This window comes from Littorina saxatilis, linkage group LG9, assembly GCF_037325665.1.
Source record: "Littorina saxatilis isolate snail1 linkage group LG9, US_GU_Lsax_2.0, whole genome shotgun sequence".
Taxonomy (NCBI): domain Eukaryota; kingdom Metazoa; phylum Mollusca; class Gastropoda; order Littorinimorpha; family Littorinidae; genus Littorina; species Littorina saxatilis.
In genome coordinates, this window is record NC_090253.1 from 18,818,336 (window position 1) to 18,842,919 (window position 24,584).

Genomic DNA, 24,584 nt, shown 5'->3' on the forward strand with positions numbered 1-24,584 from the left:
CCCACTAATCTTATGCAGCGAAGACGGATGCATAATATGGTTCCTTCACGAAGCTGAACTTGAACCACTTAGAAACACTTACAACACACGTGAATAATAACACACCCTTTATGTGAAAATTAGTTGGCACAACGCATCAGACGAATCAGCAGATTTGCACTGAAGCAGACGAAGGCTTGTTTTATGACTGTGGTTGTGCGTGCCAAAAAAAAAAGGGTAAGAACACATAAAAAGAAAAAGCAATTTTGCACTGTCTGAAGAAGACGAAATGCTTGTCATATTTGACTGCACTTATGTGCGACTAAAGAATAAGAACAACGAACGGGGAAACGAGAACGAGACAAGCAAAAAGAAATGCTGAAATCAACAATTTAGACTTCAAATGATAATTTATGATAATTGGTCATCAAGTTATAATGTTAATTCCAAGTGTGTGTGTGGGGCGGGGGGTATGTCTGTGCATGTTTGTAAGTGTCTGTGTGATTTTGTGTGTGGGTTTTTGTAGTTTTGTGTGTATGAATGTCTGTTAGTGTGTATGGGTGTGTCTGTCTTTCTGTCAGTATGTCTGTCTGTCTGTCAGTCTGTCTGTCTATCTGTCTGTGGTTATTGAATATATCCGCCTGAACTCTCCAGTCTGTGCAGTCTTCATCATTCAGGGTAAAGAGAAACCGAAAGTTTCTGTGTTCCTTTGGCAAACTTACAGTTACCTTTTGTTTGGTATCCTCAGGGACCTATGGTATCCTTAACCGTGTAAATGACACCATTTTGTAGAGATTACAAACTGTGCATTGATGAGGGGAGCCCCTTTAAATTCAGAAAAGACCAAATTAAAAACTTCGCAACATTCTCACCAACATGCATTCTTAACGTTTAGAACTTATAAACCCCCCTCTATTTTTTTGTCGAGACAGAATAAAGTACCACATGTGGCACTCGTTCAAATTCTCGTTTCACACGAGAGCAGGGTGACCCATAGCCTACTGGCGCAGGCTCGACAGCGAACACTTGAAGCTTTCTTGAGTTTTCTGTTTGTTCTGTGCTGTTATGTTATGGGCGTTTCACGTACAATTACACTTGGCAACTATGGAAAGCCGTTTGGCTCATAACTATTACAGCTGTAATTTAAAATAAATACAGCTGTATTTAATGATAAATACAGCTGTATTTAATCATAAATACAGCTGTATTTAAAAATAATTACACCTGTATTTAAAAATATATACAGCTGTATTTATTATTAAATACAGGTGTAATTATTTTTAAATACAGCTGCATTTAAAAATAAATACAGCTGTATTTAAAAATAATTACACCTGTATTTAATAGTAAATACAGCTGTATTTAAAAATAAATACACCTGTAATTATTTTTAGATACAGGTGTAATTATTTTTAAATACAGCTGTATTTATTTTTAAATGCAGCTGCATTTAATAAATGCGGCTGAAATAAATTAGAACTTGAATCGGAAAATGTACGACATGCAAAGCGACAATCTCGTGGAGATACTACTTCCGGTGACGCCACTGGATCAGACCCGCCATTGCGACGTCAATTTGTTGCAGTCTGGTAATGAGCCAGAAGAAGTTTTAAGAAGGTAAGCAACGTTTTGTTTGCTTGTTCATTTGTGACTTAATGGAAGAAACAATGCGTGATCTTTGAAACACGGGTACCGGGTCCCGGTTTGATAACCACTGGCAGTGGCAATCAAAGATGGCGTGTAAAACTAAAAGCAACTTTCTGTGTTTTGGAGTTCATTAAATGTTGGGATGAATATGTCAGGTTTGAGGATGCACATTTCTGTAGGTTCATCTCGGTATTCCACCCCCTCGGCTTTCTGTTGTAAATATTAAGCTGAGCACGGTGATCGAATGTGGAAGCTACGTTTGGTCAAAGGTCACAGAAGATTTGCGTCGTGCAGCGAAGGAAAGAATCGCGATCTTGTTTCCGAATCGGTACCTCTTTGTTTTTCATTAAACCTGTCATTCTGCTTGCTCGGCTTTGTTAGATGTTTGCATATCGTGTTGCTATTTTCTTTGCTTTTATTATTGTTTCTTACTTGTGCTTCGTTTATCGATACAACGCAAGTAATAAAAGTGTTTGGCAATTTTCAGGGAAAATGGAATGCTACTTGTAAACTGTACAACGCATGGTGTATTCCAGGATATCTGATCAAGAGTTGGATGCGTTGGTGGAACCAATTACTGCTTCCAACAAGCTTACTGGGTCCTTAATGATACAAGCTCGTCTGAAAGGACAGGGGACAGTACTTCAGGTAACTCTTCTGTGCTGAATATTAGAATAGTAAAGCTTCAAAAAGGAATTTTAAACTGTTGAAAAACAACTGAGAAATGGACCAATGTTTCACAGTCACAGATTCTGATTTTAAAGTTAAGTAATACCGTTTTTATATTTAGTCAAGTTTTGACTAAATATTTTAACGTAGAGGGGGGAATTGAGACGAGGGTCGTGGTGTGTGTGTGTGTGTGTCTGTCTGTCTGTCTGTGTGTGTGTTTCGATCCATCATACAACGCCGCAGCTATGGAGGTCAATGCGTTGCTTCGGCAGGGCACTGTGGACTCCCCTAGAGTTGTATTTTGGGACCATGATTTTATGTTTTCCGCTGGAAAACAGTTTACGTTACCTGAATTTGCAGCGTCATTTCCTGGGTGATGGTGTGCATCTAGCAAACGTATATTCCCAAGCTTGGGACCTGTTGGCGTAACATATCAAGATCAAGAAGATCAAGCAACGTCAGGACAGGCCAGGTTGTACAAGTCCCTTCGTCAGGCGATAAACACAGTCGGTTTTTGTGTGATTAAATAATGTTGTAGCCGGGTCAGGTTGCATTGTGCGTTTTGACTGATCAGCTTACAAAGCACGGGTATAGGAACAGGGAATCTTCAAATTGTTTACATTTTCTTTCTTGTTTGATGCGGGTGGGTGGCATAAATCGACGGCTCTAAATGGGGTCAACCAGATCGGTAGATGGGAAGTAACTCGAGTTTATGACAGGCTCGTTGTGGATGATGTCCCTTGTCTAAAAACCAGTTCAAGGTGGATCCGGAATGGTTCTTCGATCAACACGATTGTTGAGTGTTCTGTCAAATCAAGATATCGTGACATGTTTCAACAGTATGTTTCTGTGTTGGTGGATAGTATGGATCAGTGTTTTTCCAGAGTACTTGGAAATAATTTTCAGGTGAGATTCTGATGAACATGTTGGTGTTACGATGCCTTTTCATGTGAGCGTTTGTCAATTCAGAGAATCAGAATATTTGTTCCTGTGGAGGTACTGTATGTCAATTACCTCGGGTGTTTGTCATTTCAGTGAATCAGGAAATATTGGTTCCTGTGGAAGTACTGTTTTGTCAATCACCTGTTATTTTGCCTAGGAGATTCCAAATTTATTTTGATTGTGGTACTGTGGGCTAGGTAATATTTCATGTGGAGGTACTGTTGTCACTTGTGTTGGCTGGTGCCTCACAGATTACAAACACTATTTTGGTTAAAGTACATGTACCGTGGGCTAGGTAATATTTCATGGTGGGGCTGATTTTTCAGAGAATCAGAAAACATGGTTCGCTGTTGTTCTTTTTGTCAAATTAAGCTATAGGGCCTCAGAGATTCCAACATTAGTTAGTATGTGGATTTGTTAGCCAGGTATTATGTTGGTGTGTGACAGTTCAGAGAACCATGATGTAATTTCCTGTTGGTGTTCTGTTTGTCATAAATGTATTGAGCCTCAGAGATTCCAAACTCGTTTGGTGGGGGTACTGGGTGCCAGGATTTGAGTTTGACACAGAAAACACAATTGGTTTGAAGTACTTTGGGCCAGATTTTAATCAATTTCTTTGGTTTGTATTTCAGACTCCCAAAATCTGGTGACAACTTCAGAAGTATGGGATATTAAACACCTTTTACAGGCTGAACAGTGAAGGAGTTGTTAACTCCTGCAAGGAGCAGCAGACAAGTTCAAGGCTTATGTGTAATTCTCAGTAATCTGACAAATAAGGCTGTGTTCACATATCCTGTTTTTTATGCACAGGAATATGCCTCCCAGGAGGGCAGCGTCAAGGCGGGTAGCCGAAGTGACCCGAGCCGCTGCAGGTCGGCCGAGGGCCAGCAACCAGACAGCCTCGCAGCGACAACCCGGTGGGTTTGAGTCAGCCACAGCAGGAGGGGAAGAAAGCGCCACTGCTTTGGCCGCGGTATTGGCAGAACTACGCAGGCTGGGGGAGCGGCAAGAGACCTGCCAAGTGGCCATTGTCTCGCTCCAGAAAGACAACCAACGTCTGCAAGAAGCTGTTTCGGGTGATCGTGAGGCCATCGCCTCAACATCGGGATCGATGACAACCGGTACCAGCAATTCTACCCTGTCTGGCTCGGTTGCCAACCTGGTCAACACAATCACAGGTGAGGCGGCAACCCAATTGGTGCCTGTTGTTTTGTTCGTCGAGGATAAAGTTAAACGCAGGATCTGGGGCCCGGGGCGTCAATCCACAATGACAACTGAAAAGTTTCAAATGGAAGCGTGTCAATGTTAATTGTAATTCAATCTGACAATGATCTCTTTCCTGCGTTCATGCGGTTGCAAACAGACCAGAATTGGTTCTGTTCTGTTCACATAGTACTTTGAGTTCACTTACATGCAAGGGTGATGCACAGTATTCCTATGGAGAGAACTTCATCTTTAAGTGTACTTCGATTAACTGAAGATATTCAATTGTTTACTTCAATGTGGGAGGTGTGCAATGTGTAAATACACATCAACTCAGTCAGTAAGATTTATGTGCTGGTGTATGATGCAGAGCTGTCAGCCCCTATGAAGCTTCATGTGTAGCAATCTTGAATTTATAGTGTAGCAAATGGTGTTTATCTTTAAGTATTGCATCATCTTATAATCCACTGCACCTACATGTTTATATGTCAAGACACAAATGTTGCAATAACTGTGTTCAGACAAGAAAACAGCAGCAGGAACAAATGAACATTGTAGAGTGTCTGTATAACGAAGTAGCATTTTCTGTTTTACAAGTAGCATGCTACATCGAAAGCGTAATAGTCTGCAGCTCTAATTGGGCCACTAATGCGACATGGTGCTTTTGGATTCCACAAGTTATTTTGCATGTTGTTTTTAAGGCAAATATGTCAGAAGCTCCTAAAGAACTTTAGTGGGTAAGCCTGTGACATTGTTGTCCACATAGAGAATACTATATGGTTTCCTATGAAATACCAGTTTTACTCAAGTTGTGCTTTTAAATATTAAACTGCGAACAATATTTCAAAACACTAGTGTAAAACTGGTATCAAACAGGAAGCCATGTAGTATTCTGTTTATCCTACATACAGGGTTCGTACAGGTCATGGAAAGTCATGGAATTTGATTTTTAATTTTCCAGACCTGGAAAGTCATGGAATTTCAATTCAAGTCATGGAATTTCAATTCAAGTCATGGAATTTAACATAAATAAGAAAGAAAAAAAAATAACCTTTAGCACGCCAGCTTTCTTTCGAGTTGTTTCTTGACAACAAAAAGTATGCGGAATTGGAACGAATTACCAAGGAAGATCTTCGCAATGAACTGTGTATCGCGGTGAAAAAAATGACAGTTCGTCAAGTCACAGTGTTAGTGACGGTTATGAAACGGAATTTACGAAAGTGCAGATGGATACAAACAGTGGCTGGTCCAGTTTAGTGAAATGACAGGACCAGCAAACATTACCGATAATCTGACTGCGTAGCAAATGCTTGACTTGCTTGTCAAAGAGACACTGCGTAGAAACTGACTCAAATTCAGTGCAAAGCAAGCCAGTGTCAAAACTGGCAGTGACAAGATGTAAAAAGTTTGCGTGTTCGGAAATGGCGACCTGTGGATCTAGTCATGGAAAATGTTATTGAGGCTCATGGGAAAGTCATGGAATTTTGTTTCTAAAAACCAGTGGGGACCCTGTACATACTGTTGCATGTTCATTGCTGTAAATGTCCCTTTGTCGAAGCGCCCAGATTGAAGAAGCTTAAAAATTGAACCTGGATCTCTCCGAATGCCTCGTATAATCTTTTATGTCAAAGCAAGGAAATGTCACTGGTGTGGTGTTTACGTTCTTAAAATTCTTCCGAGTGTTCAAAGAAGGACGCTTGTTTCGGTATTGGAGGCAGTGAAAAATCAGGTCCTTGTCAGACAAGACCTCTTTACACATGCAATGTAGAGTGAATGGTATTGTTATGACATGAGTGGTATGTCACGTTAGTGTAATAAGTTGTATTCTTACACGCTCCACAAAGGCACAGAGTACGGGGAGCCATCCCGCGGGTTGATCCTGGTGGAGTAGCTGTCAGAGCTTTGGCGTTGAGGCCCACGAGACGTCGTCTGTACCAAGTATCAGGACCAAACGCTCTCTGGCATCTAGACGGATACCACAAGTTGATATCGTGAGTACAGCTACAAATACATACACTGGGCACAAAAAAATCCTTTTTAAAAATTTGGTGAATGTTGAGTGTGTCCGGTGGTGGGGAGGATGTTGGGGGTTGTGCCAGTTTGAACATGGAATTTGAGTGGATTGATACAGGTGGCATAAGGGTGATAAGGAATTCTCTTATTTTATGACGCTGGAATCTTTCTTTTAAGACCTACATAACCCTGAGATAATAAGGTCTTATAATGGGGGTAAACTTACAGAGGTTATGAGCAGAATATCTTAGAGAACAGCATACCTGCCAATTGCTACGATTTTGGCGCAGCATGCTCCGATTTTGCAGGAATTGCTACGCTGCTACTCTAAGCCCTGAGCTGCTACGCTAAAAAAAAAAAAATGACAAGCGTGCAAAATGTTCACTTATTGCTTGACAATCAACAATGAACATTGCATAACTAGTCGAGTACCGATGGCTGGGAACCACTCCGTTATGACTCGATATTGTCCACGTGACTTGCTTAGCAAATCGTGAATTTTATTGCAAGCATTCGCATTTCCGGTGACTCTATGCGCCAATTGTGAATTTGATTAGAATATGCAATGCACTTGTTAAGTTGTAAGCTGTGCACAGTGACGGTGTTAGAAGTGGAAACTGGAGGGAGACAGGATAAAAACGGGGAAACGTAAGGGTGGTGAAGATTATGGTGCAAGTTCCACACCGATGCGGGCAAATCATTTTCAACGATTTTTGCCGAAGAATTCGACAGACTTTGCGTGTATAGGTAATAATACCTGCTATTCCGACTTGGTTGTGTGACAGACGTTTTCTTCCACACGAGATTACGTTGATTGTCTAAATCTACTTTTTGACGGAAGTGGCCGAACAACTGTGAATGACGTCTCGTTATATGGGAATGACGTCACAGTCATCGTCACAGTCTGTATCTTTTGAAGCATCTCATTCTTCATGACGTCTTTCTGTGTCTGCATCCGCAAAATGTTTGTTCATTCCGGAATCTTTGTCATCTATGTTCAGAACTCTGTCCTTATAGTGTCAGACAAACAGGCCTCCTGAGCGAACCACTTTCCAAGGGAAGTTAAATTCGCGTATGGAAACAGTACTGTCGTCTGGGGTGCCGTTTTCAGTATTCTGAGCGTTGAAGAATCTGTAAAGAGAAGAAACGATAACAGCAGGAGAAATAAAAGTCGTGTGTGCATTTTATGTTTTTTTTGGAGTGACGATTTTGAGTTTGAATCCGTTCTTGCCATGCTCCTAAAGCGTGTAACATACAATCTTGCATACGTTTGCTTTAGTAGTGGCAAAGAAGGAAAGCGTGTGACATTGAACTATGTTTAGACGGTTGTAATGTCGTAGAGCTCTCAGAATCTTACAAACGTTTTTGATGGCATTTTAAATGCGGGCTTGCGATTCAAATTTAAGATTATGCGAGTGCTACGCTTATAAACACCAATTGCAACTCTGACATTTGGTGAAAGTTCCAAAATGCTACTCTTTGGGCTTCACAGGGGTTGGCAGCTATGAAACAGGGTCTTGAAAATGTCTTGTTTGGGATCGTAAAAGGAAGGGCGTCTTCTAAGGGGTAGGTGGGTAACGAAGGTGAGTCGTGTGCAAGTATTTTCTTTTCTTTTCTTTTTATTTTGTCATTTTCTGGATATGTAATGAAAGACTGGTCCATTGATGATTTCCCCACGGAATACAAAACATATTCTGGTTATACCTTACCATTTCTACTGGGTGGTTATTTAAATTTGGTTGCTTGGTGTTTTTTTTAACAATAAACACCCCTTCAAGTTAACAGAGAAATAAGCAGAGGGGGGAATACTTTTCGGTGAATACCAAGCTACCTAGTCCTAACAAATAACCACCCAGCAACCAGTCTGAATCCTCGATAGCTCATAGGTTGAGAAACCACACTGTGTGGTCACTGCTTGGTGACTGAAAAGTTCTGAATGCTCAAATATTCGAAAGAGGAAAGAGCTCATACATACTCAACTGCATTTACACTATTCATTTCAGGTTTCAACACACAGAATCCAATATAAGATCCATAAGTTTGGTTGTTTTCTAAATCAAAATCTACGTTGTACCAGACACAAGGTCTCAAGGCAAGTAACTCTCATATTTTGTGTAGAAAATAGAGTTGTTCCCATTTTGCATTTGTACAAATAAAAAGACAGTAATCTGTAGGTCAATTATATTTCACTTCATAAATAGAACTTTTTTTCCCGAGATACTTAAACATGAAAAGAACGCAAAAATATTTGCCTTATCGTCTTAGCAGAACAACTATGTACTTTATTTTATTCGAAATTAAATTAACTGCTATAAAGAGTTTGCAGAATTGCGCAATTTTCACAGAACTCTTCAACCATGGATTAATCACATGCTTGTGCAGGTAGACTGGCTGAGTGAATAATACTTGATCAAAATAATTATGTGTGCTGTGGGCAGGCTGTCTGTCTGTCCAAGGACAAAAAATGTAACGTTGAGCTGTTATCTCAGAAGTTTATACAGCTAGACCTCTGAAACTTTGCACACTTTTAGGGTTTGATGATTTCACGAAGTGACCGCAGTTTCGTTGACCCTCATCAAATTTTGGGGTCACAGCGGGGTCATGTTCGTTTAATAAAAACTTAACGTTGATGTTATCTCAGATGTGTTTTTAGCTAGAGCTTTAACCCTTAGGCTGGTTGTCGCGACATATGTCGCGCTACTTTACGTATGCTGTCACCTGGTTGTCACGACATATGTCGCGCTATTGGCTCAGTCTGTTTGGTCGGTTCCGATTACCTCCCATTGATGCGAAAACCTATATGACTGTTTTTTGTTATGTTTCTCTCTGTTAATTCACCAGTGGCTATGTAACATGTGTTACAGAATTGCACCGGTGTAAGGGTTAATAGTACGCACACTTCTAGGTTTTGATAATGTACCAACTTGACATAAGATTGTGGGCGGGGATGTAGCTCAGTCGGTAGCGCGCTAGATTTGTATCCAGTTGCCTGCTGTCAGCGTGAGTTCGTCCCCACGTTCGGCGGGAGATTTATTTCTCGGAGTCAACTTTGTGTGCAGACTCTCCTCGGTGTCCGAACACCCCCGTGTGTACACACAAGCACAAGACCAAGTGCGCACGAAAAAGATCCTGTAATCCATGTCAGAGTTCGGTGGGTTATAGAAACAAGAAAATACCCAGCATGCTTCCTCCGAAAGCGGCGTATGGCTGCCTAAATGGTGGGGTAAAAACGGTCATACACGTAAAATTCCACTCGTGCAAACCACGAGTGCACGTGGGAGTTTCAGCCCACGAACGCATAAGAAGAAGAAGACGACATAAGGTTGATTGACCTTCGTCACAGCCCACTTCGTCAACATCACGGGCCAAAGAACAGGCCTGGGAATGATACGCCTTTCGTCGTATTTACGACGAAGTCCTTTTCTAATTGTGTAAGAAAAGAGCCTCCGTGTGCCCTTAAAAATGCTTAAAACGCAACATTTTCCCGTCAGTACGCCCAAACCACTTTTACTCATTCCCAGGCCTGAAAGAATCTAGACACAGCCATCGTCGAACGCTGAAGAAGAAGAAGATTGACCTTCGTCAAGTTTTGGGGTCACAGGGGGTCATGTTCGAATCAAAATATCTTAACATTGATGTTATCTCAGGTGTTTTTGAAGCTTGAGCTTTGAAACTTTGAACACTTGAAGGATTTGATCATCTACCTACGTGACCCTAGTTTGGTTGATCCCTGTCACATTTTGGGGTCACAGTGGGGTCAAGTTTGTAAAAGCTTTACATTGCGGTTTTCTCAGTTATTTTTTATTAAATTTCACTGAATTGTATGTGTTATTAACCAGCAGACATTACCAAAATTTTGCTTATTTTTATCAAATTTTAGAGTCCCAGCAGTTAGTGGAATCCTCCTTTTAAGACCTACAAGACCCTTAAGGCTTATGGACATGACGAAGAAAAGTCATATAAAGCAATTGCTTTTCTTGATTTATTTCTTTGCAAAATTGAAGAAAGGTGGATTAAATGGGTTACACACCTTTTCTCAATGATATATATTAAAAATAATGGTCTTGATTCTCGGTCATGAAAAAGCACTTTGACCATTACTTTTTAATATTTACTGAGCATGTTACCTGTACTTATTTCCCAATAACTCTTTAATCAGAATTTGTGTGGTGAAATCACATATGGAAACGGATCTCTGTTTGTTATATTGCAGGTGGAAAATGGTGATTCATGGGGCAATCGATGGCTTTAGCCGGGCCACTACCTTCCTCCATGCCACCGAAACAACAGGTCAGAGACCGTTCGGGATCTGTTTTTGGGTGGAACCCAACGCTTTGGACTCCCGTCAAGAGTCCGCATGGACCATGGTGGCGAGAATCTGGATGTCGTCGCCCTCATGAATGAACACAGGGGAGAAGGGAGAGGCAGTGCGATGCAAGGCCGCAGTGACCATAACCAAAGGATCGAGCGTCTCTGGCTCGACGTCTGGAAAGATGTGGTGAACCCTTACCATGACCTGTTTACTGCAATGGGAACACCACAGGCAGAAGGTGGTCTGGGGATACTGAACATGGACAATCCCATTCACTTGTGGGCCCTCCACTATGTTTTTCTGCCCAGGCTGAACCGGTCCCTACAGTGGATTGTGGAACAGAAGAACCACCAACCCCTGAGGACAGAGCGCAACAGAACTCCCCTGCAGCTCTTCTTCAGGGGGATGCTGGAGAGACGAGCCAGCACATCCACAGCAGTACAGGACTTCTGGAAAGGGAGAAGCCTTCAATCGATAATCGAGGACCATCCTTTGCCAGACAGTCGTTAGGATGTGCCTGCCACGGCTTGCCCCCTCTCTGAGGAACAGCTCGTGCAACTAACGGAGCGCATTGACCCTCGGAGTGGGCCACCCACCGATCAACATGGTCAGATGTTGTTCTCCAGTTCGTTGCCAACATGCTCGAGTAAAAAAAAAGTTAGCTTGTGGACACCCCAAACCTGAAGTGTATAGCAGACCTGTGAACCCATACGATTTTGCCATATTTTGTACGCTTGATTGTCCAGACTACAAGCAGATTGGTCAGTGGAATCACAAGAAAAATTCATTGTCTACTTTTATTTACAAGCGCATTCCAAAGCCGATCCAGTGTTTTGACACATGATTACTGCTTTTGTCAATGAAAGAAGCATTCGTTTTAAATTGTAAACTTATTAGGCTACTTGCCCTATCCGCTCTAGCCACGTAATCGTGCAATAAATCTGCAATATCTTGCATGGCGTTGGGAGGTGTGCCTCAATTTGCGGGTTTGCTTTGAGACCTCAGAGTAAGGATGTGTCTGGGTGCAGACACTTCGCCTTCAAAAAAGTTAATTTGCACTGAGCAGCATTGGGCTGCAACAATGAAAGCCTCAAAAACAATCATAAAGTTTGTTCAAAGTACCAAGCATGGTAGAAGGTATAAGCAACTGTTTTTTTCAAATTGGTTTAAATCTGCGCTCTAATTCTAAACCAATCTTTGTAAAGTGGAAAGTCATTCAAATAAAGCGAAATTATGTCCGCTGTGTATTTTATTATTTTTAAACACAGGTACTGCACCACGAAAACAATATTGCTAAAAAAAAAAAAAAAAATATGTACACTTTGTGAAAGAAAGTTGTAAAGAAAGTTTTACACAATGATTTGCCATTAGGTTACCTGTTTAATTGCACCAAACAGACATGGGATTCTTCCGTAAAATTACGGAATTCCGTAAATTTTTAGGCTCCAGGGATCATTCTTGAGATTCGTGCAAATCCGCTGAGAAAATGTTGGGGTATATGTAGGTAAAGACCCAAGTTTTTCGGCCGGTCCGCTGATCGCGACGCTCCATTCCATACTATTCTTGAACGGTTGGTTCCTAAAACGGTCAGACTGTTGCTGGTCGATCCGTATGGGAACGCGCTCTGTGTCTTTGTCTCCTACAGTCACCGTTTCAACGTAGCTATCGGGGATTCAGTATAAGCTAAAGCATACCGTATGAGAATGATTCGGCGCCATTTTTACATCGCTTCGAGCCACTTGCCAAAATGATGAGGAAGCTAAAGCGAGACGAAACCGTTCTATCCCGGGAAATTGACCAGCAGAAGTACAAGAAAAATCTCTGGAGATTCGACTGGCTCGATGAAGTTGTATCATTGAGCTGGAAATACGAGAAAGGCCAGAAGACACAAGACGTGAAACTGAAAGTTGGCGATGCTTTTGCTAAAATCAACTTGCCGGGAAAAACTTAGTGCACTTTGTGCAACGATGTTAATGTTATCAACTACGGTTCCAATGGAAAGACTGCCCTCAAAAGCCACTTGAAAAGCAACAAGCACCTGACTATCCTGAAAACCCAGTCGTGTAATCAGTCACTGGGGTCGTTTGGCACCGACGAGGTAAGAACATTGAAACCACACCGTCACACGCCACCACCCCCCCCCCATCCCCGCCTCTCTCTCTCTCTCTCTCTCTCTCTCTCTCTCTCTCTTTCTCCTCCTTATTTTGAGTCTTAGCGTAAAATTAATTTGAGAAACATGGAAAGGGAGGGGGGGGCTATGATTAAGCTGAAATATGCATTTCAGGGCCATTTTTGTGTGTCTAAAATACTAAAAACCTTCAGCTTCTGGGGGCTTTGCCCCCAGACCCCGACCAGGGGCGTTGCCCCTGGACCCTACTTTTTTTTTCCTTAATTATCACTTTTTCTGAATCCCATGTCTGACCAAATTTCTTTTGATGTATCTATAGTATAGATTTATAAAGTTGAAAATTGCTGAAAGTTTTTAAAACAGACTATTGTTTTTGAAAAAGACCTTAGTGTATTTTTAGGTTTATTGATGCTAGATATATTTATATATATATATATATATATATATATATATATATATGGCTTGCCCAATCCAACGTATAAAGGAACTCATTGTTATTCAGCCATTAACCTTCGCCGGCACTCGTTATCGACTACACACGGACGCATTCGTGGGGCCGTGCAGACCCATGCTTCTCAAAGAAGGAAAAATGTGCATATCCTTCCGTGGCACTCGTGGGGCCGTGCAGACCCATGCTTCTCAAAGAAAGAAAAATATGCATATCCTTCCGTGGCACTCGTGGGTCCGTGCGGACACAGAAGGGTGTTTGATGCAAATATCTCTTAAACGAGTTGGAATTTTTTAATGAGCTTTTAGAAATGCCTCAGACACCTAAAAAGCTATCATCTCCTAAAAGCTCATTAAATTTCAGTGATAATTAATTAATTAATTAATGGTCAAATTTAGACTGCACACGGTATTTGGTAAAATATTATGGGTCTGCATGGCCCCACGAGTGCCACGGAAGGGTTTGCACAATTGTCCTTCTTTGAGAAGTATGGGTCCGCATGGACCCACGAGTGCCTCGGAAGGGTATACACGCTTTTCCTTCTTTGAGAAGTATGGGTCCGCACGTCCCCACGAATGCTTCCGTGTGTAGTCTAAATTTGACCATTAATTAATTAATTAATTAATTAATTATCACTGAAATTTAATGAGCTTTTAGGAGATGAAAGCTTTGTAGGTGTCTGAGGCATTTCTAAAAGCTCATTAAAAAATTCCAACTCGTTTAAGAGATATTTGAGACAATGACAAAAGGTGACGTTTTCATGTCAGTATGTCCCAAATGACATCACCAGTACATTTTTCATTCTATCTAATCTGTTTTCGTTCTATTTTTTCTAATAACATGCGTTAACAATTGATTGCCAACTGGAATGGAAGAGCACAAAAAGTGTAACTTGATATGTAGTTTCTCTAGAGGGAAAAACATCTTCCCTTTCATGTCAGTGTGTCCCATGCAACATACATTTGCCAAACAGCTATGTGTAAGTAGATTATTTGTTAGTGGTATAGAAAATACTGATCAACAATCAAAGTCAGTTTTCACATTCATTTTCTACCTATTTCTTATTTGTTTATTCTTTTGGCAATGGTGAAATGTCAGCAATCGTGTGTCATTCGGGACAGTATACATGACACCTGACCTTTTGTCACTGTCTCATTTGCAATCAAACACCCTTCTGGGTCCGCACGGACCCACGAGTGCCTCGGAAGGGTATACACGCTTTTCCTTCTTTGAGAAGTATGGGTCCGCACGTCCCCACAAATGCTTCCGTGTGTAGTCTAAATTTGACCATTAATTAATTAATTAATTATCACTGAAATTTAATGAGCTTTTAGGAGATGATAGCTTGTTAGGTGTCTGAGGCATTTCTAAAAGCTCATTAAAAAATTCCAACTCGTTTAAAAGATATTTGCAATCAAACACCCTTCTGGGTCCGCACGGACCCACGAGTGCCGGCGAAGGTTAAAGACATTTTCCGAATTACAATGGTTTAATAGCCAACTTGCACAATACCCCTTTTGACAGCTCTCTGGTGCGAAAGATAAGGAAGGTTCACTTCCCTACGGGCAAACGTTTTGCTCTCACAAGCACTGGTGTTCTCTGGCTTGTGTAAAAAAAACCAAAATAAAATCTCAATCGCCTTACTTTTGTATACAGGACATGCTTGGGTACTTTGAACGAACTAAAGGATTATTCTTGCGGCTATTATTGCCGCAGCAATAAACCTTTAACGACTTTGTGTGTGTCGGTGTGTGAATGCTCTGATTTGTTTTGCTATTGTGTATTGCCGTGAGCTCTGGCGAGAAGGGGTGATTAATTTATGTTCATTATTATTATGTCTCACTGTGTTTTCACAGCTGTACAGAACAGTGTGAAGGGATACTCGTTCAAACTTTGGTATGATGCCATGAGCGCCATAGTTTAACTAGAGTCAAATCAGTTATTTTTCTTTTTATATTCAATGGTGCCTCATTCACCCATATTCATCAGAACATAAGCTTTTTGCAACGTTCATTGAAGGTCAAGGTCCCTTTAAGTTACCTATCAAACCTCATAGTGGTGTTTATTGTTTATGGTTAGTGTTTTCCCCTGGAGCAATTTTTTGATTAGTGCTTTTGTGAACAAGAAACAAGTAACAAGTGGCTCTATCCCATTTCCCCCCCCCCCCCCCCCCCCCCCCCCCCCCCCCTTCCACGTGGCGATATAACCTTCGTGGTTGAAAACACCAAAGAAAGAAAGTGTTTTAAACATTTTCAGTTCTCCATTTAGTTTGGTGAAGTAGTGTAGAGCATTTTTTGAACATCAATAATCATGTATGAATTTATTGCATGTTTGTTGCTAGAATATTAATCATTCTTCTGCTGAAGAACTTTGTGCCTGATGAAAGTAAACATTGTGGTCAGTCGCATAGGTACCCCCCGCGGGTTTGGGGGAAGAATTTACCCGATGCTCCCCCAGCATGTCGTAAGAGGCGACTAATGGATTCTGTTTCTCCTTTTACCCTTGTTAAGTGTTTCTTGTATAGAATATAGTCAATTTTTGTAAAGATTTTACTCAAGCAGTATGTAAGTGTTATGTCCTTTGTACTGGAAACTTGCATTCTCCCAGTAAGGTAATATATTGTACTTCCCGCAGTGGGGCACTGCGGTTATGAAATTAAAGGCCCCTCCTGTTTTTGGAACCGCAGGAGCTTTCTAGTTTGCTGTTAGGTAGATTTTTGGTTCCTCTTTCCTGTCATGCTCTCTTTTTCTTCATGAATTCTTTTCTTTTTTCTGCCTTCTTGCTCATTCACCTGTATTTTTTCCAAAAATCTCTTCTCTTGCCGCTTGTCTCGCGATTCATGTATAGTTTAATCTGTTAGTGTTCTGATGTAAGTCCAGCAGTAGATAGGTTAAGCCTATTTTAACATACTGGAAACTGGTAATCTTCCAGTAGGTATTAATTTAGTTTTACTAAAGCCTGCTGGGACACAAGTAATGGGTTAGTGCATTTGTAAACAGGAATCGCTTGACAAGTGGCCCCCTTCATCCCCCCCCTTCCTCGTCCTGATATGGCTCTGCGTAGTCGGCTGGACGTTAAGCAACAAATAAACAAACAAAATATATTGTACTACGTTGCAAGCCCCGAGCAATTTTTTGATTTGTGCTTTTGTGAACAAGAAACAATTAACAAGTGGCTCTATCCCATCTCCCCCCGTCGCGATATAACCTTCGTGGTTGAAAACAATGTTAAACACAAAATAAAGAAAGAATAGGCACCCCCTAAAATCAAAGGTGAGTTTTAGATACTAAATGTGCCAACAATTTTAACAGCACACCCGAGTCCCCTTTTTGACTCACATGCGTAGCAAAAGTGAGTCTATGTACTCACCCGAGTCGTCCGTCCGTCCGTCCGGAAAACTTTAACGTTGGATATTTCTTGGACACTATTCAGTCTATCAGTACCAAATTTGGCAAGATGGTGTATGATGACAAGGCCCCAAAAAACATACATAGCATCTTGACCTTGCTTCAAGGTCAAGGTCGCAGGGGCCATAAATGTTGCCTAAAAAAACAGCTATTTTTCACATTTTTCCCATTTTCTCTGAAGTTTTTGAGATTGAATACCTCACCTATATATGATATATAGGGCAAAGTAAGCCCCATCTTTTGATACCAGTTTGGTTTACCTTGCTTCAAGGTCAAGGTCACAGGAGCTCTTCAAAGTTGGATTGTATACATATTTTGAAGTGACCTTGACCCTGAACTATGGAAGATAACTGTTTCAAACTTAAAAATTATGTGGGGCACATGTTATGCTTTCATCATGAGACACATTTGGTCACATATGATCAAGGTCAAGGTCACTTTGACCCTTATGACATGTGACCAAAATAAGGTAGTGAACCACTAAAAGTGACCATATCTCATGGTAGAAAGAGCCAATAAGCACCATTGTACCTTCCCGCAGTGGGGCACTGCGGTTATGAAATTAAAGGCCCCTCCTGTTTTTGGAACCGCAGGAGCTTTCTAGTTTGCTGTTAGGTAGATTTTTGGTTCCTCTTTCCTGTCATGCTCTCTTTTTCTTCATGAATTCTTTTCTTTTTTCTGCCTTCTTGCTCATTCACCTGTATTTTTTCCAAAAATCTCTTCTCTTGCCGCTTGTCTCGCGATTCATGTATAGTTTAATCTGTTAGTGTTCTGATGTAAGTCCAGCAGTAGATAGGTTAAGCCTATTTTAACATACTGGAAACTGGTAATCTTCCAGTAGGTATTAATTTAGTTTTACTAAAGCCTGCTGGGACACAAGTAATGGGTTAGTGCATTTGTAAACAGGAATCGCTTGACAAGTGGCCCCCTTCATCCCCCCCTTCCTCGTCCTGATATGGCTCTGCGTAGTCGGCTGGACGTTAAGCAACAAATAAACAAACAAACAAACAACATTTACCTCCTATGTTGAATAACAGCTGTGTTGCATGACCTTGGATGACCTTGACCTTGGGTCAAGGTCACATGTATTTTTGGTAGGAAAAATGTGTAAAGCATGCGAGTCGTATGGGCTTTGCCCTTCTTGTTACTTTAGTTGCAAGATCAGTACATGTTCTATCACGGAATTTTGTTTTGTTTTTGTAATTATGTGTATTTAGAGATTTTTCAAACCAAACTATTAATCTTTGAGCTCAGATGTCCTACTTTTTGACGTATTGGTATGTTTATTCAAGGTAAGCTAGACGAATCATTTGTATCAGGAAACTAAAATAAATGAAATTCTGATTTTATGTGAAAAATTGAATCAGTATCACAACAATTTCAAAAATTATTCATATTATGTGCTGGTTAATGACTATTACATTTGCAAGCCAAAGCTCTGTTTGCATTCTGAATTTTGCATGTAAATGTCCCATTTCAAAGATCACCTATATATTTAGGTGTGTGTGTAGTCTTTTTAAGAACATCAATTATATACATTTATTGGATCTTGATTGCTTGAATGTGTATGACACATAATTCTTGTGTATGAATAAATGTGTATGACAAGTTTGAATATTGGATATACAAATTGTTTGTATGGATTTTGATTCCTGTATGGTGAGGCAATGAACATGTGCGAGTGAGATGTCTATGATGGACAGCAAAATGTAGTTATGGATTCATGGCTGCTAGTCTCATTTCCAGTCATATTTAAAAAAAACAAGTTGTTTTTACAAAAACACAAACATAACTCAAGTTGTCTGCCACAAAATACAATTAATTTTAATCAAACAAGTGTCATGCAGAAAATCCACTTAAATAAGGAAAATCATCACAAAATGGAATGCATACTTTATGTTTATCACATCACAAGACACACTGGTAATACTTGGCAGGTGAGAGTTAACCCATCACACAATGGAATGAATATTTTTATCACATCATTAGAATGGTATTACTGGCAGTTGAGAGTTAACCTATCACAAAATGGAATGAATACTTAATTTTTATCCCATCATAAGACTGGTAATACTTGGCAGTTGCGAGTTCATCCATCACAAAGTGGAATGAATACTTTAATTTTATCACATCATAAAGAATACATCGGTTCTACTTGGCAGGTGACAGCTGAACAGTTAGCAAAACAGTCACTATTTAATACTGGTTACAGAGACGAGGAATTGAGGCTGAAATTTATAAACTAAACAAGAAAGCTGAAATTGTGTGAGCCGTTTGTTCGTTCATAGGCTGAAACTCCCACGGCTTTTACGTGTATGACCGTTTTTTACCCCGCCATTTAGGCAGCCATACGCCGCTTTCGGAGGAAGCATGCTGGGTATTTTCGTGTTTCTATAACCCACCTAACTCTGACATGGATTACAGGATCTTTTTCGTGCGCACTTGGTCTTGTGCTTGCGTGTACACACGGGGGGTGTTCGGACACCGAGGAGAGTCTGCACACAAAGTTGACTGTGAGCAATAATAAATCTCTCGCCGAACGTGGGGACGAACTCGCGCTGACAGCGGCCAACAGGACTGAGCTACATCCCCGCCCTTGTGTGAGCAGTGACCTTCACTACAGAGGAGTGTAAAACTATAAAAGGAAAAGCAGTAGACAACGCCAGTTTTGGTTAATTTGGTAAAACATAAAAAACAGACTATCGTTACACAGGGCACGAATATCACATTATCATAACTGTTACAAACGCTTTTGAGTTTATTAATTTGTATACCATTATGAGACAGTATAACAAAGTTGTTAGCGTGCAATTGATTGTTTGTATCCGGTTTATGGTGTATATTGCCAAGTTTTGTATGGGACACTGTAACGCTAGTCCGAGTGCTTTTGATATTTTGCTGGCAACGTGTTATTCGTGTAGTAGGGGGGTTGAACCATTTATTCTGTACATTAGGTAACTGATACCTGATATGAGTGAAAGTGCTTAGTTTACTTGATCAATAGTCGAGAGAAATACAATGCTTTACATGTTTTCCATGGACAGCGTTACACGGAACACGAAAAGCAGGCAACATAATGACAAACAGTGGTGCAAAAAAACAAATAAGAACAGAACACACTCTTGAAACACAACGGCAATTTAAATAATGCAAAACACAAACATCAAATCTTCGAAAGTCTCTCTCTTGCATTTAATAGCAAGTAAGAAATGATGTACGGTACAGGCACCCAAAATAAAGCTTATTTTACTGAGAGAAAAACCCACACACACCTTGTCTTAATAATTTTAAGATTTCAAAGTTCAACGTTAAACACACCCCCCCCCCCCCCCCCCCCTGCAAAAAGCAAAGAAAACAATCAAAACAAAAACAAGGTATGTAAAGGAGTATAGGAAACCGGTTAAATCAGGGTCATGTTTTTTTTTTTCCTTTGCAGCATGACCTCAAATAATTCAGTTTGAATACATTTGTGAATTCTCTTCAAAATGCAGAACAAACATTTTTTCGCAGGGTGTGTACAGAAAGAAACACCAACACCTACGGCTACCAAGCAAAAATAATGCGAAACACAAACATCAAATCTTCGAAAGTCTCTCTCTTGCATTTAATAGCAAGTAAGAAATGATGTACGGTACAGGCACCTAAAATAAAGCTTATTTTACGGAGAGAAAAAAACCACCCACACCTTGTCTTAATAATTTTAAGATTTCAAAGTTCAACGTTAACACCCCCCCCCCCCCCCCCCCCCAGGTGTGTACAGATAGAAACACCAACAGCTACGGCTACCAAGCAGAAACTAATCGCACCATTGAAGGAAAGTTTTTACAATAAATAAAATCCACCCCTTCAAGAACAGCCTGGGACAGCTTCTGCCTCAGTTCTTGACGTGTGGGGCAGACACCTGCATTCTGAGGGCACAAGTTGACACTCTGGGGAGTGGCTTTTCGGGTGTGTCCACAAACACCACGGTCAGAGGACTCTGGTACCCTCCTGGTACTGTGGACCGGCTCCCAGACATGAAAAACACGAAATCTGAGATGGTGGTTTCTCCGCACTTTCCATCTGAAACAAGACAAAAAAGAAATTCTGAAATAAAGGAAACATCATCCCGCTTTCTTAATAAGCATACAAGTACCAGGACTCAAAAGAGAGGGAATTATTGCATGCTTGTGTTCATTTGTAGAAGCGTAGAAATGTTAAGCATGCTTTGCGACACAGAATGAAATGCTATTTTGAAAGCGTAACTTTTCTTGAGACTTTTTTTGAGCTGCTTGACGTTCAGTTTGATATGTGAAGGCAAACGAGATTCATTTTCCCAAATCTTTGGAGCTTTCAGGGGTAAAACCATGTGCTTATCATTTGCTGCTTTACATATAAGTTATTCTCCTGGGCCGTTTCCCATTTTGTGACATGTATTTTCAGTCCTTAAAACATGTATTAAATGGCAACTTGAATGTATACTCTCCCAAAAAAGAAACTTGACACAGGTAAACATTGATGTTTTTCAAATATATAATATATGTTAGAGGAAAGCACCAAAATTCAGTTTGAAGTTTGTCGGTTACATTGTTGCTAACAACTAACCCATAAAAAGAACATAATTGAACAAGACTTTACTAAGTGGTCGCCCTTTTATTGAATTGCAAAAATTCTCGTCTGCACAAAAATCATGTGCATGGAGAGTATCGAGAGTATACATATTTTCTTTAGTAATAATTTTTTTCCAGTAATACTCCAGGTTGTTAATGATGCAGACTTGCAACAAAACAACATAGAATATATATATATATTATTTTCTTGGTAGTGTTAGCAGTATTCAAATTCATGTCACAACTTCCGGTTTCCATGTTATGAAGGTGCTTTACTTTAAAACCTTTGTACTTTTACTGAACACTAAGACAAACAAAATGTGCAAGTATTTGTTATTCTATCTCTGCAGGCCAAGGATATTTATGAAACTAGTATTTGTGAATGAAATTAATTTGTACAGCTTAAATGTCTCAAGTTAAATTTAATAAAAAGTCTACTTTATAACATGGTTTTTCCTGGTACACAGCTCTGGAGATTAAAGCTGTGGTCTATTTATGACTTTCCTGGGCTACGAGGTGAAAAATAGGGATACAATCATGTACAGAATTCTGTACAGCAAACGCTACCCGAAACCCCACCTATACGGCGTGTATGACCTTGAGAGCTTCAGTCAACGCTTGAATTTTTCAGGGATAACAGCCGGTTGCTCTCTCAAGACTGATCATATTTTATCTTCAAGAGAGATCAAGGGGAAAAAATAAAAGCCCCGGCGAAGATTCGAACTCTCGACTTCGTGTCTCATGTCCTAACCACTAGGCTACTGCGCCAATTGAGAAAATGAAGGAAAAACATTGATATGAATTCATGTTATGTTATTCTTGAAGCAGCATGATTTATATCTCTATCCGCCCATTGTTCAGAAGTTTGTTTGTTTGTTTGTTTGTTTGCTTGGCTTAACGCCCAGCCGACCACGAAGGGCCATATCAGGGCGGAGCTGCTTTGACATATAACGTGCGCCACACACAAGACAGAAGTCGCAGCACAGGCTTCATGGCTCACCCAGTCACATTATTCTGACACCGGACCAACCAGTCCTAGCATTAACCCCATAATGCCAGACGCCAGGCAGGCGGAGCAACCACTAGATTGCCAATTTTAAAGTCTTAGGTATGACCCGGCCGGGGTTCGAACCCACGACCTCCCGATCACGGGGCGGACGCCTTACCACTAGGCCAACCGTGCCGGTTGTTCAGAAGTGAATACATGTATAACTATTTCTTAGATGTCTGGTTTCAACTGGCTTTGGAGAGATTCAATTACTGTTCTTGTCATTTTCTTGCATGTTGTAAATAGAGATATCGCAGCTATTTGCATGGCGCGAATGTCGTGTAGCATGACGGTGTAAACATGTACTGCGATTCTGTAAAACATGTTTGCAAATAAAGGCAAATTTTAATGTCAATTTTTACGTTTTTGCAATGCATAAATGATAATTCAAGCGTAGAATGATATAAAATTATCAATTTTTTTATCTTTGACAATACTGGTGTAGTGGCCTAGCGGTTAAGACATCGGCCCCGACATTTCGAGGCCCCGATGCCTTGAGTTCGAATCCCTGCCAAGTCGTTTATTTTTTCTGCTCGATCCTTCTTGACAACAAATATGCTCAGCTCTGCGAGAGCAAACCGGATGTTACCACTGCAAAATTCAAGCGTTGACTGAAGCTCTCAAGGTCATACACGCCGTATAGGTGGGGTTTCGGGTAGTGTTTGCTGTACAGAAATCTGTACATGATTTTGTCCCTATTTTTCAACCTCGTAGCCCGGAAAGTCATAAATAGACCACAGCTTTAACCCATATCAATCAAGGTTTGTTATGAACCAAACGGCTTTCCATATGAGATTATATACGTACCACTGCCGCCGCCACCAAATAATCATAATATACACTTTACAACGGATTACACACACACACACACACACAGATAACAAGGTAATCTTGAACTTTAGCGTGACGAAAATGGTGTACGTTGTCAACCATGGGACATCATCTACACGAAAGAGTTGTCTCCCTTGTCTGGTCACACGGATAATTCCTCTTTGATGGGTCAAATGCATTCGTACAGTTCATCATCGGAGTTCATTCCGTAACTTCAAAGGGATCTAAAATGACTTGTTATGATTACAAGTACAGGTTCTACAATTTGGAGACTTAAATGCCTCTGAATTAAGAGCTATGAATTTAACACGCTAAAGTTCAAGATTACCGATAACACGATATAGCAGCTAGTCTCTCGCACCGAATTCCAATATTTTGCATCTTTGGTCAAAAACGCGTACAGGCCTCCCTTCAAGTTCAACTTCTGGATGTGGATGCCCCACTGACTCGGTGTAGATCGTCACAAGAACCGAATTCGTCATAAAACAATTAACTTACCCTGCTGTGCGAGCCTGGGCAACAGCGTTAATTAAAACTGCACTCGCAAACCTTCCAAAACATCAGGGACATTTGCCACCCCCGCCATCTTGAGCTGTTCAGTCTGTCAAAAGGCGGCAAAGCGAGGCGATGAAGACGCGTATAAGCTTAGTGTTTTTCATGTGGATTCCCAGTCCAAGTTTTTAAGTCGCTTAACCACGTGACTTATAACTGATTATTACAGGTGTATTTATTATTAAATACAGGTGTATTTAATTTTAAATACAGGTGTATTTATTTTTAAATACAGGTGTAATTATTTTTAAATACAGGTGTATTTATTTTTAAATACAGGTGTATTTATTATTAAATACAGGTGTATTTATTTTTAAATACAGGTGTATTTATTTTTAAATACAGGTGTATTTATCATTAATTACACCTGTATTTTATAATAAATACAGGTGTATTTAATAATAAATGCACCTGTATTTAATAATAAATACACCTGTATTTAAAAATAAATACACCTGTATTTAATAATAATTACACCTGTATTTAAAAATAAATACACCTGTAATTTATAATAAATACACCTGTATTTAATAAAAAAAATACACCTGTAATTAATAAAAAAAATACACCTGTAATTAATAATGATACTTATTGTATACGTTTAAGAAATAAATACAGCTGTATTTTATCATTAAATACAGGTGTATATTTTAAATTACAGCTGTAATAGTTATGAGCCAAACGGCTTTCCATAGGCAACAGCTTTCGCGCACGCGCAGCAGGGTGGTTAATTCTGGTTCAAGCGCGTGGGGCCACAGTTAGACAGTGTGTGATGATTAGATATAGCGCTGAGCACTCGACATTGTCATCATTTTC

General features: G+C 40.2%; 2 protein-coding genes and 1 long non-coding RNA gene across 6 annotated transcripts in view; 2 read left to right on the top strand and 1 right to left on the bottom strand.

Annotated features, from left to right (window-relative positions):
- Positions 1 to 16,104, bottom strand: part of LOC138975522 (uncharacterized) — a 148,604-nt gene extending 132,500 nt beyond the window's left edge. Inside the window, exon 1 of the long non-coding RNA XR_011458666.1 lies at positions 15,967 to 16,104. This is a non-coding gene — a long non-coding RNA (uncharacterized lncRNA). The remainder of the gene's footprint in view (positions 1 to 15,966) is intronic.
- LOC138975521 (sodium/calcium exchanger regulatory protein 1-like) overlaps positions 1 to 24,584 on the top strand; it is a 52,412-nt gene that overhangs the window by 4,572 nt on the left and 23,256 nt on the right. The gene's annotated exons all lie outside the window — the stretch shown is intronic.
- On the top strand, positions 1,388 to 14,252 carry LOC138975519 (uncharacterized). 4 transcript variants are annotated; one of them, XM_070348227.1, is made up of 4 exons: positions 1,388 to 1,596; positions 4,048 to 4,415; positions 6,285 to 6,431; positions 10,667 to 14,252. In XM_070348227.1, the coding sequence occupies exons 1-3, from the start codon at positions 1,472 to 1,474 to the stop codon at positions 6,329 to 6,331; spliced, it is 540 nt and encodes a 179-aa protein (XP_070204328.1). In that variant the 5' UTR covers positions 1,388 to 1,471; the 3' UTR covers positions 6,332 to 6,431; positions 10,667 to 14,252. The 4 variants fall into 4 exon arrangements, with proteins under 4 accessions (XP_070204328.1, XP_070204327.1, XP_070204326.1 ...); XM_070348226.1 differs by lacking the exons at positions 1,388 to 1,596; positions 10,667 to 14,252 and adding exons at positions 2,511 to 3,201; positions 8,457 to 10,601; XM_070348224.1 differs by lacking the exon at positions 1,388 to 1,596 and adding an exon at positions 2,514 to 3,201.